At 34.3% G+C, this 18,246-nt stretch overlaps 1 protein-coding gene across 8 annotated transcripts in view; it reads right to left on the bottom strand.

Annotated features, from left to right (window-relative positions):
* The window catches only part of AKT3 (AKT serine/threonine kinase 3), a 363,328-nt gene that overhangs the window by 143,810 nt on the left and 201,272 nt on the right, over positions 1-18,246 (bottom strand). For all 8 annotated transcript variants that reach the window (XR_009052722.1, XM_057728155.1, XM_057728156.1 and 5 more), the window contains one exon: positions 11,027-11,171. Coding sequence is in view for 7 of the 8 variants with exons in the window: in XM_057728155.1 (XP_057584138.1) it covers positions 11,027-11,171 (145 nt within the window). In the remaining variant the exon portion in view is untranslated. The remainder of the gene's footprint in view (positions 1-11,026; positions 11,172-18,246) is intronic.

Below are 18,246 nucleotides of genomic sequence, written 5' to 3'. Positions count from 1 at the left end.
GCTGAATGGATACAAAAACAAGACCTGTATATTTGCTGTCTTCCAGACACCCACTGCAGACCTAGAGACACACACAGCCTGAAAGTGAGGGGATGGAAAAAGATATTTCATGTAATTGGAAATCAAAAGAAAGCTGGAGTAGCAATACTCATATCAGACAAAATAGACTTTAAAATAAAGACTGTTACAAGAGAAAAGGAAGAACACTACACAATGATCAAGGGATCAATCCAAGAAAAACATGTAACAGTTACAAATATATATGTAACCAACACAGGAGCTCCTCAGTATATAAGGGAAATGCTAACAGCCATAAAAGAGGAAATTTACAGTAACACAAAAGTGGGGGACTTTAACACCCCACTTACACTAATGGACAGATCATCCAGACAGAAAATTAATGATACATTAGATCAGATAGACTTAATTTATATCTATATGGCAATCCATCTGAAGGCAGCAGAATATACTTTCTTCTCAAGTACACAAGGAACACTCTTCAGGATAGATCACGTCTTAGGCAACAAATCAAGCCTCTTTAAATTAAAGAAAAATGAAATCATATCAAGCATCTTTTCCAACCACAATGCTATGAGATTAGAAATCAATTACAGGAAAAAAACTGTAAAAAAAACACAAACAGGAGGCTAAACAATATGTTGCTAAATAATCAAGGATCACTGAAGAAATCAAAGAGGAAATAAAAAATAAAAAAATACCTAAGGACAAATGACAACGAAAACACAATGACCCAAAACCTACGGGACACAGCAAAAGCAGGTCTTAGAGGAAAGTTTATAGCACTAAAATCTCACTCAGGAACCAAGAAAATACTCAAGTAAACAACCTACCTTTACACCTAAAGCAACTAGAGAAAGAAGAACAAACAAAACCCAAAGTTAGTAGAAGGAAAGAAATCATATGGATCAGAGCAGAAATAAATGAAACAGAGATGAAGAAAACAATAGCAAAGGTCAATGAAACTAAAAGCTAGTTCTCTGAGAAGATTAACAAAATTGATAAACCTCTAGCCAGACTCATCAAATCAATAAAATCAGAAATGTAAAAGGCAAAGTTAAAAAGGACACCATAGAAATACAAAGGATCATGAGAGACTACTACAAGCAACTATATGCCAATAAAATGGACAACCGAGAAGAAACAGACAAATCCTTAGAAAGGTACAGTCTCCTAAGACTTAACCAGGAAGAAACAGAAAATATGAGCAGAACAATCACAAATAATGAAATTGAAACTGTGATTTAAAAACTCCCAATAAACAAAAGTCCAGGATAAGATGGTTTCACAGGTGAATTCTGCCAAACAGTTAGAGAAGAGTTAACACCTATCCTTCTGAAATTATTCCAAAAAACTGCAGAGGAAGGAACACTCCCAAATTCATTCTAGGAGGTCACCATCACCCTGATACCAAAACCAGACAAAGATACCACAAAAAAAGAAAATTACAGGCCAATATCACTGAGGAACATAGACACAAAAATCCTCAACTAAATATTAGCAAATCTAATTCAACAACACATTAAAAGGATCATACAACATGATCAAGTGGGATTTATCCCAGGGATGCAAGGATTGGTTAACATACATAAATCAATCAATGTGATACACCACAGTAACAAACTGAAAAATAAAAACCATATGATCATCTCAACAGATACAGAAAAAGATTTTAACAAAATTCAACATCCATTTATGATCAAAAACTCTCCAGAAAGTGGGCATTGAGGGAACATACCTCAATATAATAAAGGTCATACATGACAAATGCACAGCAAACATGATACTCAATGGTGAAAAACAAAATATTTCCTCTAAGGTCAGGAAAAAGACAAGGATGTCCACTCTTGTCACTTTTATTCAACATAGTTTTGGAAATCCTAGCCATGGAAATCAAAGAAGAAAAAGAAATAAAAGGAATCCACATTGGAAAAGAAGTAAAACTGTCACTGTTTGCATGATACTATACATCAAAAATCATAAAGATACTACTGAAAAACTATCAGAGCTTATCAATGATTTTGGTAAAGTTGCAGGATACAAGATTAATACACAGAAATCTGTTGCATTTCTAAATGCTAACAGCAAAAGATCAGAAAGAGAATTTAATGAAACAATCCCATTTATCATCACATCAAAAAAGATTAAGATACCTAGGAATAAATCTACCTAAGGAGGCAACCTGTACTCTGAAAACTATAAGATACTGATGAAAGAAATCAAAGATGACACAAACCACTGGAAAAACAGACCATGTCCTTGGATTGGAAAAACGAATACTGTCAAAATGACTATATTATCCAAGGTAATCTACAGATTCAATATAATTCCTATCAAATTATCAATGGCATTTTTCACAGAAGTAGAATAAAAAAGTTTAAATTTGTATGGAAACACAAAAGACTCTGAATAGCCAAAATATTCCTGAGAATGATAAATGGTGCTGGAGGAATCAGGCTCCCTGACTTCAGGCTATACTACAAAGCTACAGTCATCAAAACAGTATGGTACTGGCACAAAAACAGAAATATACATCAATAGAACAGTATAGAAAGTCCAGAGATAAACTGCTGCACCTATGATCACCTAATCTATGAAAAAGGAGGCAAGAATATACAGTAAAGACAGTCTCATCAATAAGTGGTGCTGGGAAAACTGGACAGCTACATGTAAAAGAATGAAATTAGAACATTCTCTAACACCATACAAAACAATATACTCAAAATGGATTAAAGACCTAAATTTAAGACCAGATACTATAAAACTCTTAAAGGAAAACATAGGCAGAACACTCTGACATAAATTACAGCGAGATCTCTTTTTGATCCACCTCTAAGAGTAATGAAAATAAAAACAAAAATAAACAAATGGGACCTAATGAAACTTAAAAGCTTTGCACAGCAAAGGAAACCATAAACAAAACGAAAAGAAAACCCACAGAAAGAGAGAAAATATTTGCAAATGAAGTAATCAACAAGGGATTAATCTCCAAAATATACAAAGAGCGCATGTAGCTCAATATCAAAAACAAAAGCAAAAACAAAAACAACCTATTCAAATAAAGAGCCAAAGATCTAAACACACATTTCTCCAAAGAAGACATACGAATGGCCAAGAGGCACATAAAAAGCTGGTCAACATCACTAATTATTAGAGAAACGCAAATCAAAACTACAATGAGGTATCACCTCACACTGGTCAGAACGGTCATCCTCAAAATGCTGGAGAGGGTGTGGAGAAAAGGGAACCCTCCTATACTGTTGGTGGGAATGTAAGTTGGTACAGCACTGTGGAGAACAGTATGGAGATTTCTTAAAAAACTAAAAATAGAGCTACCATATGACCCAGCAATCCTACTCTGGGGCATATACCCTGATAAAACATAATTCAAAAGGAAACATACACTCTGATGTTCACTGAATCACTAGTTATAATAGCCGAGATATGGAAGCAATCTAAATGTCCATCAATGGGGGAAGAGATAAGGAAGATGTGGTACATATATAAAAAGGAATATTACTCAGCCATAAAAAAGAATGAAATAATGCCATTTCCAGCGACATGGTTGAATCTAGAGATTGTCACATTGAGTGAAGTTGTCAGACAGAGAAAGACAAATATCATATGATATTGTTTATAGGAGGAATCTAAAGAAATTGTACAAAGGAAGCTATTAACAAAACAGAAGTTGAGACACAGATGTAGAAAACAAAACTGTCATCAGAGGGGAAAGGAGCAGAAGGGATAAATTGGGAGATTGGGATTTGACATATACACACCATATATATAGAACAGATAAATAATAAGAGCCTACTGAAGAGCAAAGGGAACTCCATTTAATACTCTGTAATGACATACACGGAAACAGAATCTAAAAGAGTGGATATATGTGTATACATAACTGACTCACTTTGCTGTACAGCAGAAACTAACACAACATTATAAATCAACCATACTCCAATAAAAAAATCTAAAAATAATAAGAAAGAAGAATAGTAATGAAATACTGATGAAACCAAAAGCTGGTTCTTTGAGAAAATCAATAAAATTGATAAATCTCTAGCCAGATTATTCAGGAAGATAAAGAAAGAGGATGCAAATATCAGGAATGAGAGAGAACATCATTACAGATTCCACAGATAATAAAAAGGATCTGAAGGGAATATTATAAACAACTTTATGTTCTTAAAAATCAACAAGTTATAGGAAGTCAACAAATTCTTTGAAAGGTTCAAATTCAAAGCTTACTCAAGAAGAAATAGGTACCCTGAATATCCTGTATCTATCAAGGAAACTGAATTTGTGGTCAAAAACATTTCAACAAGAAAACTCGGACCAGATGGTTCACTGGTGAATACTATAAACATCTAAGGAAGAAATGATACCAATTATATATAAAAACTAGACAAAAACATTACAAGAAAACCACTGTGGTTTTCTTGTAATGTTTGTAGATATATGTAAAAATTCTAAAAATTCTAGAAATAAATGCCTTCACTCCTTTTCAATAATATTTACTATCTATAATCTTGGGAATTTTATCAACTGTCAAGTTACACTATCTTAGTCATTCAATAACATCTCTAATTCAAAAGAAAAGTAGCAAGAGATAGGGAAAATAACCAAGTATATTTATTAATTTGACTAAAAATCAAAGATGTCACACTAAATATACAGAATATAGTTAACAGAGCTAGTGTTATTTCAACTAATAGTAGGTAATATTAAGTAATTTTATCTTCATTAACAGGTTTTTAAAAATCAAGTAATACTATATTACACAAAGCTGTTTGTGCTAGGTAGTTTCCAAAAATGGCTGCCACTAGTTCCTCCAGCCCCAACTCCCTGTATGTACGTGCCATCCTTCCCATGAACCGGTGGAGGCAATGTTCCCTCTCCCTGTGCTGGCTTTGTGTCCAGTTTTGAACACAGGATACTATCAAAGTGATACTGTGCCAGTTCCAGACTTAGCCTTTAAGTCTGGCAGTTTACGCTTTCTCCCTCTTGGAAAAGTCATTCATAAAAGTCAGCTCTCATGCTGTAAGGAAGTCCAGGCTATCTGCTGGAGAGAAAGGCCATATGGAGAGGTCCTGGAACATGAGACACCACATGAAGAGAGAGCTCACTGGAGGAGAACCAAGAATCCAGACATGGGAGAAAAGCTTTCATGGATTTTCCAGCCCAGTCCATGTGCCAGCTGAATGCAGCTGCTTGAAAGATCCAAGTGAGACCAGCAGAATTGCCCAGGCAAACCAAAAAGTCATGAGAAATAATATACTGTCATTATTTTAAGACATTAAACTTGGGGAGTTTATTTCATAGCAGTGAAGAGCTGAGAGACATTATTCTCATAACTAAACCATAATGTTATTTTATTGCTCAAAGCTTCAGTTGAACAGTACCCTCCTCATTTTATACCTAAAAACACCGTTAAATGATACTTGTTGCACCCCATTACTAAATATCTTATAAACTAAAATTGAATTCTGGGGATAAAAATTAGAAAATAAGTTGTAAATTGCTTTACAACATTTTCACATGAAAAGCAATATGTAATAATGAAATAGTACTATATTCTTTAAAGACTGTAATTCTTAGGGACAAGGAGGTTTAAAAAAAGGACGACAGAGAATGTTAAATTTCACAGCTTCTGTCAGTTTGTCAATCTTAAAATAAAAAGGAGGAATTTACATGGAAATTTATATTAGTAACAAAGCATTATATATGATAAAATCATAAACATTTATCATATCTATTTTGATAAAACCAGAAAATTTAAAAAGCTTCTTTGATACCAAATACTCATCTTCTGTGCAGTATACACAGTGATTATCTAGCTTCTACAAATGAAATGGTGTCTTCCTCTTTTGGATGGTGTTAAAGGAAAAAATACAATAAGATTTTAATTAAAACTAAAAGCATAACATACTATTTATAACAGCCAAGAGATAGCAGCAAATTAAGAGTCTATCAAGAGATAAATGTATTAAAATGTGGCAAACACACACACACACATGCAAACACATAAACACACACACAAAATGGAATATTACTCAATCATATGAAGAGAATGAAATAATGCTATCTGCAGCAACGTGAATGGACCTACAGATTATCATACTAACTGAAGTAAGTCAGACAGAGACAGAAAAATATTATATCACTTATATGTGGAAATTTTTTTAAAAAGTACAAATGAATTATTTATAAGAGAGAAACAGACTCACAGACATAAAAAACAAACTTATGGTTACCAAAGGGGAAACCAACACAATATTGTAAAGCAACTAATACAATATTGTATATCAACTATACTTCAATAAAAAATTTAAAAGAGCTGAAATTAATGCAATATTGTAAATCAACAATACTTCAATAAAAAAAATTTTTAAATAAGAGCGTAAGATACTCTCCAGAAAAATTAATCTTCCAAAACCCAAACCTAAGAATTTACTAGGGAAATATTTTACAGAGTTATACTCTTTCCTTTACTTAATCTCTAACATATCAATGTTTTAGTTGAGATGCATGTGCATACACAAAAAGTGCTTACTAAGTATAATGAAATCACACACACTAGAATGTAAGAAAAAGATCGTCTAGCCCCCAAATTAGGTTACAAATATTTACATATAATTGAAGAGGGATACAAGGAAAAGAATATAGTGGTTTTAGCATATTTGGTCAAAAAAAGATCAATTCCACATACATTTACAATGTAAGAGATAAACCAAACAAGGCCCATGGGGTGAAAAGGAGGCTTTCAAGAAGTTCAGCTCTCTGCCCACATCTCTCCTGGCTTCCTCTAGTGCTTTTGCCCAAGAGAAGGGGAAGCTCTAGTCTTATGGGTCAACTTCTACAACACTGATTATGCTGCTCTTCCCTCTAGGCAGGAAGTGAAAGGTCACTTGATTTCAGCAGGTCTGTTCTTTCCTTTCTCTCCTCCTCTGTACGCTGGCCCTTGCTATGAGTTATGGTAGTCAGGTATTAAGTAATAAAAGAACTGGAATCAAACGTAATGGGAATATATGAGGTACTGATTATATTTTTTGCCTAAGTCATGAAATGATAACCAGCTGCTCCCAGAGAAGCCTATATTGGTCACTTAAAAACTAAGAAGAAATTTTATTCCCATTTGGCCGTTAATAACAGTAGCTTTGCAGATCAAGATTAGGCATTTCTAAGCCTTCTAATCAAATTCCTTTGAAAAATCATCTTTTAATTTAAACAAAGATCAGCACTTGAATATGATTGCAAGGCCTTTGCCTCTGCTCTCCACCACCAATATCTTTCCCTCTCCAAGATTTTCAACCTGCAGAGCAGCTACTATGGCAATACTCTACCACTAAGGAAAATAACCATCGGTCTGATGCAGGTAAGAGAGAGCAGTTAGGACAATTTTCAGCATAGCTACCATAATCAGTAGCTAATGTCTTCATCCTAGTGCCCATTTGCCAAAAAGTGAACAAAGAAGAAAATACATTCTGTAAATTATGAGAAGAATATTCTTATCTGAGAATATTTGTTTTTACAATCTAAAATTAAAAATAATCTGAACTTGTACAATTCTTTTTATAATTGACATTCATAAAGAATGTACAGTTGACTCAAACAACACGGGTTTGAGCTGCATGGGTCCACTTGCATGTGATTTTTTTTCAATCAATTTTTCTTGATCCACTATTGGTTGAATTCTCAGATGCAGAACCACAGATACAAAGGAACCATGGATACGGAGGAACTGCTGCTTCAGAGGAACCACAGGTAGGGAGAACTGGGACACAGAGGGCCAACTATAACTTATAGGCAGATTTTTAACTGCACAGAGGGTGGGCTCACCAAGCCTCTGTGTTGTTCAAGTGTCACCTGTAGTTTTCAAGTCCATCTTAAGGAAGTGACAGTAATATTTCACCCTTTGAACCAAGTTATCAGGATTATTATAGAATAGTTAGTAGTACAAATATTCTCTTTGTTATTTCAAACTATTTTATACTATTTCATTTTATATGAAATTTTTAAATTACAATGGAAATAAAGATATACGCTAAATAAAACAATGGACCCCTCCAAAATTCAAAATACTTCTGACTCTATCAATTTTTCATTTTGGAGACAGTTTCAACAAGAGAATTCTAAGAGACTCTGCTTTAAAAATATGTGTATGTTTGATTATCTTTTTTTAATTTTTTTGAGAACTTTTATTGAGATACACTTGACATACAATAAACTGCATATATTTAAAGTGTACAATTTGATTTTTTTTCTTATTGGTAATGTGTATATGGCAATCCCAATCTTCCAATGCATCCCACCCCAACCCCTCCAGCCCCACTGCCCCCGCCCCCCACCCCCTGCTTTCTGTTTAATTATCTTTATGTGGATAAAGTGGAATACTAGCTAATAATAGCTAATATTCATTGAGCACTCAGTATATAAGCACTTCACACATACTTCCAACTATATTTTAATCTTCACAACTCAAAAAGTAGAAAACCAGCTAATAATAGCTAATACTCATTGAGCGCTTGGTATATAAGCACTTCACATATACTCCCAACTATATTATGATCCTCACAACTCTATGAGGTAAGTACCAAAGTAATCTCCCTTTTATAGGTGAAGGGACTAAAGGACAGAAAGATTAAGCAGCTTTCCCTACAACTGCACACATGGCAGACCCAGGACTTGAACGCAAGCAGAAGGACAACAAAAACCTCACTTTTTACCAGCATGCTACAATATTAAAATTCTACTGACTTTTCCAAGAGTGCTATAATATAAAATGAATTTAACTAATATCCAAGTACTGTGTAAATCCAACAATTTGACAGACTATTTTCAGAAACAGTACAATTATAAGAGAGCCTATCTGTATAATTTTGTTTCTAATATACCTTTGGTTATGTTATGAGTATAACAATTACATAGATTGTAGAGGCTCAAGATATATGAATCAATAAAAACAAGTAGACTGCACACTGAAGTTGCATAGTGTATAAAGTCATTACCTGCTTAAACAAGATATTTAACTTCTCTAAATATCAGATGACTCAACTGTAAAATGGGATAAAAAAGAGTACCTACCCTTATATGATTCCTATGAGGATCAAATGAGATAATACATATAAAAGCACTGCTCAGAGCCTAGCATAAAATAAGCATATAATAAATCCTTTTGAGTGATAATTAGTGAAGATGATAAATTCTAAGATAATCAACACTGGTTAACTGAAAACAGGAAAATGTATTATGATTTAATAATCATTTACAGCCAGCCTTAACAGAAAAAGTAGGATCTTCCATACTTTTCCATTTTTATATCTTTCAACGTTTGTCTCTCTTCATTCAAAGCTTTTCTGTAAATTTCTATATTCATTTCCAAAATTCTTACATCAGTAACAGTATTTATCACTCAAAGGATGAGAATAATCAGGATATGACTTTAAATTTATGAGTATAGTCCAATTTCAAATTAGTTGTGTACACGTGCACATACATGAGCAAAAGAAGCTTTTTTCTCTCTGAGAAGGTGGGTAAAGCTGGATTGTGTTTTTCTCTTTGCAATAACTGAGGAACAAGTACAGGGAGTGGTTAAGGTGACTCAAAAGAAAAGAGGGATACATTTCAGCTAACAAGCAGAGGATAAGTCTTCAAGGAAGACATACAGGGTTCTGAGACATTTGTCCAAGAGCAAGTATGGAATATTATTCTAATTAGAATACAAATTTCAGGGCTTCCCTGGAGGTGCAGTAGTTAAGAATCTGCCTGCCAATGCAGGGGACACAGGTTCCATCCCTGATCCAGGAAGATCCCACGTGCCTTGGAGCAACTAAGCTCATGCGCCACAACTGCTGAGCATGTGCTCTAGAACCTGCGAGCCACAACTATTGAGCCCACGTGCTGCAACTACTGAAGCCAACGTGCCTGGAGCCCATGCTCTGCCGTAAGAGCAGCCACCACAATAAGAAGGCTGCACACTGCAATGAAGACTAGCCCCTGCTGTCCGCAACTACAGAAAGCCCGTGCGCAGCAACTAAGACCCAATGCAGCCAATAAATAAAAAACAGAATAAATTAGAAAAAAAAGAAATTTCAGATAAGGAAAGGATAATTAACTAAATCTAAATTGTAACTGTAAAGTTCACCAAGTTCACATGGTTAGCATATAGGAAAAAGAGGATTTGAACTCAGGCAGTCTAACTCCAAAGATTTCTTAAGCACTGTGCTAATACCAAATTACATGGATAATTACCTTAAGAATTAGCATTTTCCTACCTGAAGATTAATTTAAAATCTATTATAACAAATATATTCTAACGAAAAATGACATGTTCATTTATTTTGAACACTTTATCTTTAATCTTAAAATACCATTTTTTACATAGGAAGTTGCTTTTCAATTTTCTATAGCAATGAAAAACATAATTTATAATTCTCAGAAATATATAAATTGGCACTTATTATCCTGCAGCACTGAGGGAAGGAAAAATCTGTTTCCCTCATTGGCTCAGAAGCAGCCATTAAAATAAAAAGCTATAATTTCCAAGATTGTTCACTTTCCTGCTGACATTAGTGAGGATGGGGCACCAAGCAGGAAAGTACACCAGAGCCATTTGAGCTTCTGCTTTCAGGAGAACACAGAATGCCAAATGGAAAAGCACCAAATCATTAGGGAAAAACATTTTATTTCGAAGTTTCTAAAATGTATTAAAAACAATAAGGGAAAAATGTAAATTATAAAGTAGTATGATAGCACATCAGTCACAACTTTCTGACAAGCCCTCTCAGCATTCAGTGCTAAGTGCTGAAACATTGAAAGTGATGTTTCAATAATTTGGTTTTAAACAATGACAGGTTTAAGATTCACCTGATTAAAAACCATCCACACCAATGTAATGGCATATCATAAGGTAATTGGCTAACAATTTTTGCAAGTGGCAGTTGTTAACATATTTCTTCCACACATATAAATGTTGTGCTGAGGAGGGAAATAAGATGTTCTTTTCTACCTTTCTTTTATGATGGGTTGTAGAAGCATCCATCTCTTCCTCTCCTATGTTATCAATTTGTGAAGTTGGACTACAGTTCATTCTCTCCTCTTCTTGCCTCTGGAGTCTGTCTGCTACGGCCTGGATAGCTTCTGTCCATTCTTCCCTATTTAAAAAAATAAAATTCCCATTAATAAAGAATCGTAAATGATGCAAATATTTCTCTTTGATAAAATACAAAATCAACACAAAGTCTATTCTACAATAATACATATCCCCCATCTTTACTCCAAGATAAAGTTAATCCTAAAAGCATTTTACAGTACAGGCCTAAAGGTTAAACTAGCATTTATTTGGAGGTATATTAACAAAGGAGGAGGAGGAGGAAGGGAGGAGGAGGAGGAGGAAAAGGAGAAGACGATGATAAGAAAACTGAGTAAAAATCCTTTAAAAGTATGGTTAAATTCTCTGTACACATCTTATCTAAAAACTATACTGACTCCCAAAAGATTGCCGCACTTTTCTAATATTCTGTTTAGCCATTGTTAAGTCCATCACTGACATACTCAGTTTCTTTATTATGATCCAACAGAAGTTCTAAGAAAAAGTTTTCAAAGGCAGAAACTATTCCCAGATCATAAGTAAGTTTCTTTCTTAAAGGACAACAGGCATAGTTTGTAGCTTAAATAATAAGTCTCAGGAGCAGTAGTATGAAGCTTTTACTATTTGACACGTGCTACCAGATAAAGGATCATTTATTTCCATATAAATTTTAAAATCAGTGTGTAGATTTCTTAGGACAACATCTGTTAGAATTTTGAGTGGAATTCCATTAAATCTATGTATCAATCTGGAGGAAATTGTCATCTTAATAAATTAAGTCTTTCAACCCATGAACATGGTATAGCTCTCCATTTATTTAGGTCTTTAATTTGCCAATGCAGTGTTATGTAATTTTCTGTGAAAATGTCTTGCAAATCTTTAATTAATTTATTTCTAAGTATTCTTATACGCTATTATGGAGGTTTACAAATTTTTTTCATTTTTAATTTTTCTTGCTAGTATTTAGAAATACAGTTGTTTTTTGTACATTGACCTTGTATTCTACAGCCTTAATAAATTCACTTACTAGGTCTAACAGATTTTATTTTTCTGGATTATCTATACATGCAACAATACTGTCCACTTCTTCTTTTCCAATGTGTTTCCCATTTCTTTCTTTTTCTTGCCTTATATGCGCCAGAACAGACCATCAGTAGAATGTTAAGTAAAAGTGGAGAGAGCAGACATTCTTACTTTTTCCAGATGTTAACAGAGAAAGTATCAAGCCTTTTACCTTTCAGTATCATGTAAGATGTAGCATCTTTATAGATACCCTTAATCAAGTTGAGTAAGTTCCCTTCCATTCCTAGCCAGCTGAGTGTTTTTGTTATAAAAGGGTGCTGAATAATTTCAAATGCTTCTTCTGCACCTGATGAAACGACTGTGTACTTTTTCTTTTATCCTACTAATAGTGAATTTAGCTGAATAATTTTCAGATGTTAATACAACTGAATTCTAGGATAAACTCCATTTAATCATGATGTATTAACCTTTTTTAACATATTTTTTTAATCTGATTTGTCAAAATTTTAAGAAATTTTGCATTGACTACAGTCACAAGTATATTGGGCTATAGTTCTTTCTTTTTTTTAAATCAGTATTTCATTGAAGTATAGTTGATTTACAATGTTAATTTTTCCTGTACAGCAAAGTGACTCAGTTATACATGCATATGTACACATTTTTTTAATATATTCTTTTCCATTATGGTTTATCATATGATATTGAACATAGTTCTCTGTGCTATACAGTAGTAACTTGTTGTTATCCATTCTACATAAAAAAGCTTACATCTGCTAATCCCAACCTCCCATTTTATCCCTCCTCCAACCCCCTCCCTCTTGGCATTTACCTGTCTGTTCTCTAGGTCCATGATTCTGTTTCTGTTTCATAGATAGGTTCGTTTGTGTCCTATTTTATTTTAGATTCCACATTAAGTGATATCATATAGTACTTGTCTTTCTCTTTCTGATTTAGGTCACAGTACAATAAAGTCTAGTTGCATCCACGTCACTGCAAATGGCATTATTTCATTCTTTTTTATGGCTGAGTAATATTCCACCACATCTTCTTTACCCATTCATCTGCTGATGGACATTTAGGTTGCTTCCATGTCCTGGTTATTGTAAATAGTGCTGCAGCTGCAACAAACATTGGGGTGTGTGTGTGTCTTTTTGAATTACAGTTTCCTCCAGATATATACCCAGGAGTGGAATTGCTGGATCATTTGGTAGCTCTATTTTAATTTTTTTTTAAAAACAAATACAGTTTTTTAAAGAATAAATACCATCATATTGTTCTCCATAGTGGCTGTACCAGTTTACATTCCCCCGACAGCGTAGGAGGGTTCCCTTTTTTCCACACCTTCTCCAGCATTTGTTATTTGCAGACTTTTAATGATGGCCATTCTGACTGGCATAAGGTAGTACCTCATTGTAGTTTTGATTTGCATTTCTCTAATAATTAGCAATGTTGAACATCTTTTCATGCCCCTATTGGCTGTCTGTATTTATTCTTTAGAGAAATGTCTATTTAGGTCTTCTGACCATTTTTCTATTGGGCTGCTTGTTTTTTTCCTGTTGAGTTGTATGAGCTGTTTGTATATTTTGGAAAAAATAAGCTCTTATTGGTTGCACTGTTTGCAAATAGTTTCTCCCACACTGTAGGTTGTCTTTTCATTTTATTGTTTCCTTTGCTGTGCAAAAACCTGTAAGTTTTATGAGGTTCCACTTCTTTATTTTTATTTCTATTGCCTTGGGAGACTGACCTAAGAAAAAAGTGGTATATGTCAGAGAATGTTTAGCCTATGATCTCTTCTAGGAGTTTTATGCTGTGATTTCTTAGCTTTAAGTCTTCAAGCCATTTTGAGTTTATTTTTGTGTATGGTGAGAGGGTTTATTCTAACTTTACCGATTTATGTGGTTGTCCACTTTCCCAACACCACTTGCCGACGAGACTTTTTCCCTTGTTGTATATTTCTGCCCCCTTTGTTGAATATTAATCAACCACAGGTGTGGGGATTTATTTCTAGGCTCTCTGTACTGTTCAATTGAGCCATATGTCTGTTTTTGTGCCAATACCATGCTGTTTTGATTACTGTAGCTTTGTAGTATAGTCTGAAGTCTGGGAAGATTATGCCTCCTGCTTTGTTCTTTTTCCTCAGCATTACTTTGGCAATTCTGCATCTTTTATGGTTCCATATGAATTTCAGGATTATTTGTTCTAGTTCTGTCAAACATGTCATGGGTAATTTGATAGGGATTGCATTAAATCTGTAGATTGCTTTGGGTAGTATAGCCATTTTAACAATATTAATTTTTCCAATCCAATAGCATGGGATATCCTTTCATTTCTTTGAATCACCTTCAATTTCCTTTATCACTGTTTAGTAGTTCTCAGTGTATAAGTTTTTCACCTCTTTGGTCAGGTTTACTCATAAGTATTTTATTTTGGGGGGTGCAATTCTTAAAAGTATCGTTTTTTTACATTTCCTTTCTGACAGTTCTTTACTGCTGAAAAGAAATGCAACCATTTACGTATGTTAACCTTGTATCCTGCTACCCTGCTGCATCCGTTTATCAGTACTAGTAGTTTTTGTGTGAAGTCTTTAGGGTTATCTATATATAGTATCATATCATCTGCATATAATGACAATTTTAACTCTTCCCTTCCAGTTTGGATAACTTTTATTTCCGCTTATTTTTTAACTGCTGTGGCTGGAACTTCTAATACTATGTTGAATACAAGAGGTGACAGTGGGTATCCTTGTCTTGCTTCAGCTTTTCACCATTAAGAATTACACTGGCTGGGGTTTATCATAAATAACTTTTATTATCTTCAGATATGTTCCCTCTATACCCACTTTTGTAAGAGCTTTTATCATGAAAGGACGTTGAATTTTGTCTAATGCTTTTTCTGCATCTAATGAGATGATCATGTGGTTTTGGGCTTTTATTTATGTGGTGATAACACTGAATGATTTCTGTATGTTGAACATCCTTGTGAACTTGGGATGAATCCCCCTTGGTCATGGTTATGTGTTTGATCTTTTTATGTACTGTTGGATTTGGTTTGCTAATATTTTGGTGACATAGTTCTGACTTCTTATAATAGCAATGACCATTTTTTGGAATGAGGGTGACACAGGCCTTATAAAATGAGAAGGGAAGGTTTTCACCTTCATTATTTTATGAAATTAACTGTGTAGGCATGGTAATACTTCTTCTAATATTTGACAAACTAAACACTGAAGCCATCTGGACTTGGGGTTTTTCTTCACGAAATTTTTTTTACTCTAACTTAATACTATTCATTGATATTGGGCTGTTCAACTTTTCCAGTGTTTTCCCTGGGTCAGTATTGGTAATTTGTGTCTTCCTTCTCTTTTCTATTTTTTCCTATAAATCTTCCAAGACATGTTTTGATTCTATTAATTTTATTCAAAGCACTAATTTGGTTTACAGATTATTCTATTATTTTTCTGTTCTCTATTTAATTGATTTCTAGTCTCTACTGTTTCCTTCTTTCAGATTGCTTTAGGATTAACTTCCTCTATTGTTTTACTTTCTTAAGATGGAAGCCTTAGGTTACTGACTAGAGAACTTTCTTCTTTTCAAATACAAGCATTAGAGGTGATACATTTCTCTCTAAGCACTCACTTGGCTAAATTCCACAAATTTTTATGCTTTCTCTACACTATGATTCATTTAAAACTACAGTTGACCCATGAATATCGTGAGAGAGGCACCAATCACTAGTGCAACTGAAAATCTGCATATAACTTTATAGTCATCCCTCTGTATCCATGGTTCTTCTTTTTTTCTTTTTTTATCGGAGTGTAACTGCTTTACAATGTTGTGTTAGTTTCTGCTGTACAACAAAGTGAATCAGGTATATATACATATATATACCCTCCATTGTGGCCCTCCCTGCCATCCCCCTCATTCTGACCAAATAGGTCATTACAGAGCACTGAGCTGAGCTCCCTGTGTATACTGCAGGTTTCCATTAGCTATCTATTTTACACATGGTAGTGTATTTATGTCAATCTCCCAATTCATCCCATCCCCCCACCCCCCCTTTCCTGTTCCACACAACTGTTCTCTACATATGCATGTCTTTTCCTGCCCTGGAAATAGGTTCATCTGTACTATTTCTCTTTACTCCACATATATGTGTTAATATATGATATCTGTTTTTCTCTTTCTGACTTACTTCACTCTGTATAACAGACTCTAGGTCCATCCACATTTCTACAAATGACCCAATTTCATTCCTTTTAACAGCTTAGTAATACTTCATTGTATATATGTACCACAACTTCTTCATCCGTTCATCTGTTGATGGACATTTAGTTTGTTTCCATGACCTGGCTATTGTAAATAGTGCTGCAATGAACATTGGGGTATGTGTCTTCCTGAATTATGGTTTTCTCAGGGTAAATGCCCAGTAATAAGATTGCTAGGTCACATGGTACTTCTATTTTTAATTTTTTAAGAAATCTCTATGCTGTTCTACACAGTGTCTGTATCAATTTACATTCCCACCAACAGTGTAAGAGGGTTCGCTTTTCTCCACACCCTCTCCAGCACTGTTTGTGGATTCTTTGAAGATGGCCATTCTGACTGGTGTCAAGTGATACCTCATTGTAGTTTTGATTTGCATTTCTCTAATAATTAGCAATACTGAACATCTCTTCATGTGCCTACTGCTCATCTGTATGTCTTCTTTAGACAGATGTCTATTTTGGTCTTCCACCCATTTTTTGATTGGGTTGTTTGTTTTGATATTGAGCTGCATGAGCTGTTTCTATATTTTGGAGATTAATCCTTTGTCCACTGCTTTGTTTGCAAATATATTCTCCCATTCTAAGGGTTGTCTTTTTGTATTGTTTATGGTTTCCTTTGCTGTGCAAAAGCTTTTAAGTTTCATTAGGTCCCATTTGTTCATTTTTGTTTTTATTTTCGTTACTCTAGGAGGTGGGTCAAAAAAGATCTTGCTACAATTTATGTCAAAGAGTGTTCTGCCTGTGTTTTCCTCTAAGAGTTTTATACTGTCTGGTCTTACATGTAGGTCTTTAATCCATTTTGAGTTTGCTTTTGTGCATGGTGTTAGGAAGTGTTCTAATTTCATTCTTTCGCATGTAGCTGTCCAGTTTTCCCAGCATCACTTATTGAAGAGGCTGTCTCTTCTCCATTGTGTATTCTTGCCTCCTTTATCACAGATTAGGTGCCCGCAGGTGCATGAGTTTACCTCTGGGTTTCCTATCCTGTACCACTGATCTATATTTCTGTTTTTATGCCTGTATGCCAATACTGTCTTGATAACTGTGGTTTTGTAGTATAGTCTGAAGTCAGGGAGCCTGATTCCTCCAGCTCCATTTTTCTTTCTCAAGATTGCTTTGGCTATTCAGGGTCTTTTGTGTTTCCATAAAAATTGTAAAATTTTTTATTGTAAATCTGTGAAAAATACCATTGGTAATTTGATAGGGATTGGGTAGCATAGTCATTTTCACAAATTGATTCTTCCAGTCCAACAACACAGCACAGCCGTCCCTCTGTTTGTATCATCTTTGATTTCTTTTATCAGCATCTTATATTTTTCAGTGTAAAGGTCTTTTGCCTCCTTAGGTAGGTTTACTCCTACGTATTTTATTCTTTTTGTCGCGATGGTAAATGGGATTCTTTCCTTTATTTCTCTTTCTGATCTTTCCTTGTTAGTGTACAGGAAGACGAGATTTCTGTGTATTTATTTTGTATCCTGCAACTTTACCAAATTAAATGATTAGCTCTAGTAGTTTTTCAGTGGCATCTTTAGGACCTTCTATGCATAGCATCATGTCATCTGCAAACAGTGACAGTTTTACTTCTTCTTTTCCAATTTGTATTACTTTTATTTCTTTTTCTTCTCTAACTAACTGCCATGACTAAAACTTTCTAAACTATGTTGAATAATGGTGTGAGTGGACATCCTTCTCTTGTTCTTGATCTTAGAAGAGATGCATTCAGTTTTTCACCATTGAGAATGATGTTTGCTAAGGGTTTGTCATATATGGCCTTCATTATGTTGAGGTAGGTTCCATGCCCACTTTCGGGAGAGTTTTTATCACAAATGAGTGTTGAATTTTGTCAAAAGCTTTT

The sequence above is a fragment of the Hippopotamus amphibius genome, chromosome 3 (genome assembly GCF_030028045.1).
Source record: "Hippopotamus amphibius kiboko isolate mHipAmp2 chromosome 3, mHipAmp2.hap2, whole genome shotgun sequence".
Taxonomy (NCBI): Eukaryota; Metazoa; Chordata; class Mammalia; order Artiodactyla; family Hippopotamidae; genus Hippopotamus; species Hippopotamus amphibius.
Note: the sequence above shows the minus strand (reverse complement) of the source record. Positions and strands in the feature narration are given on the sequence as shown.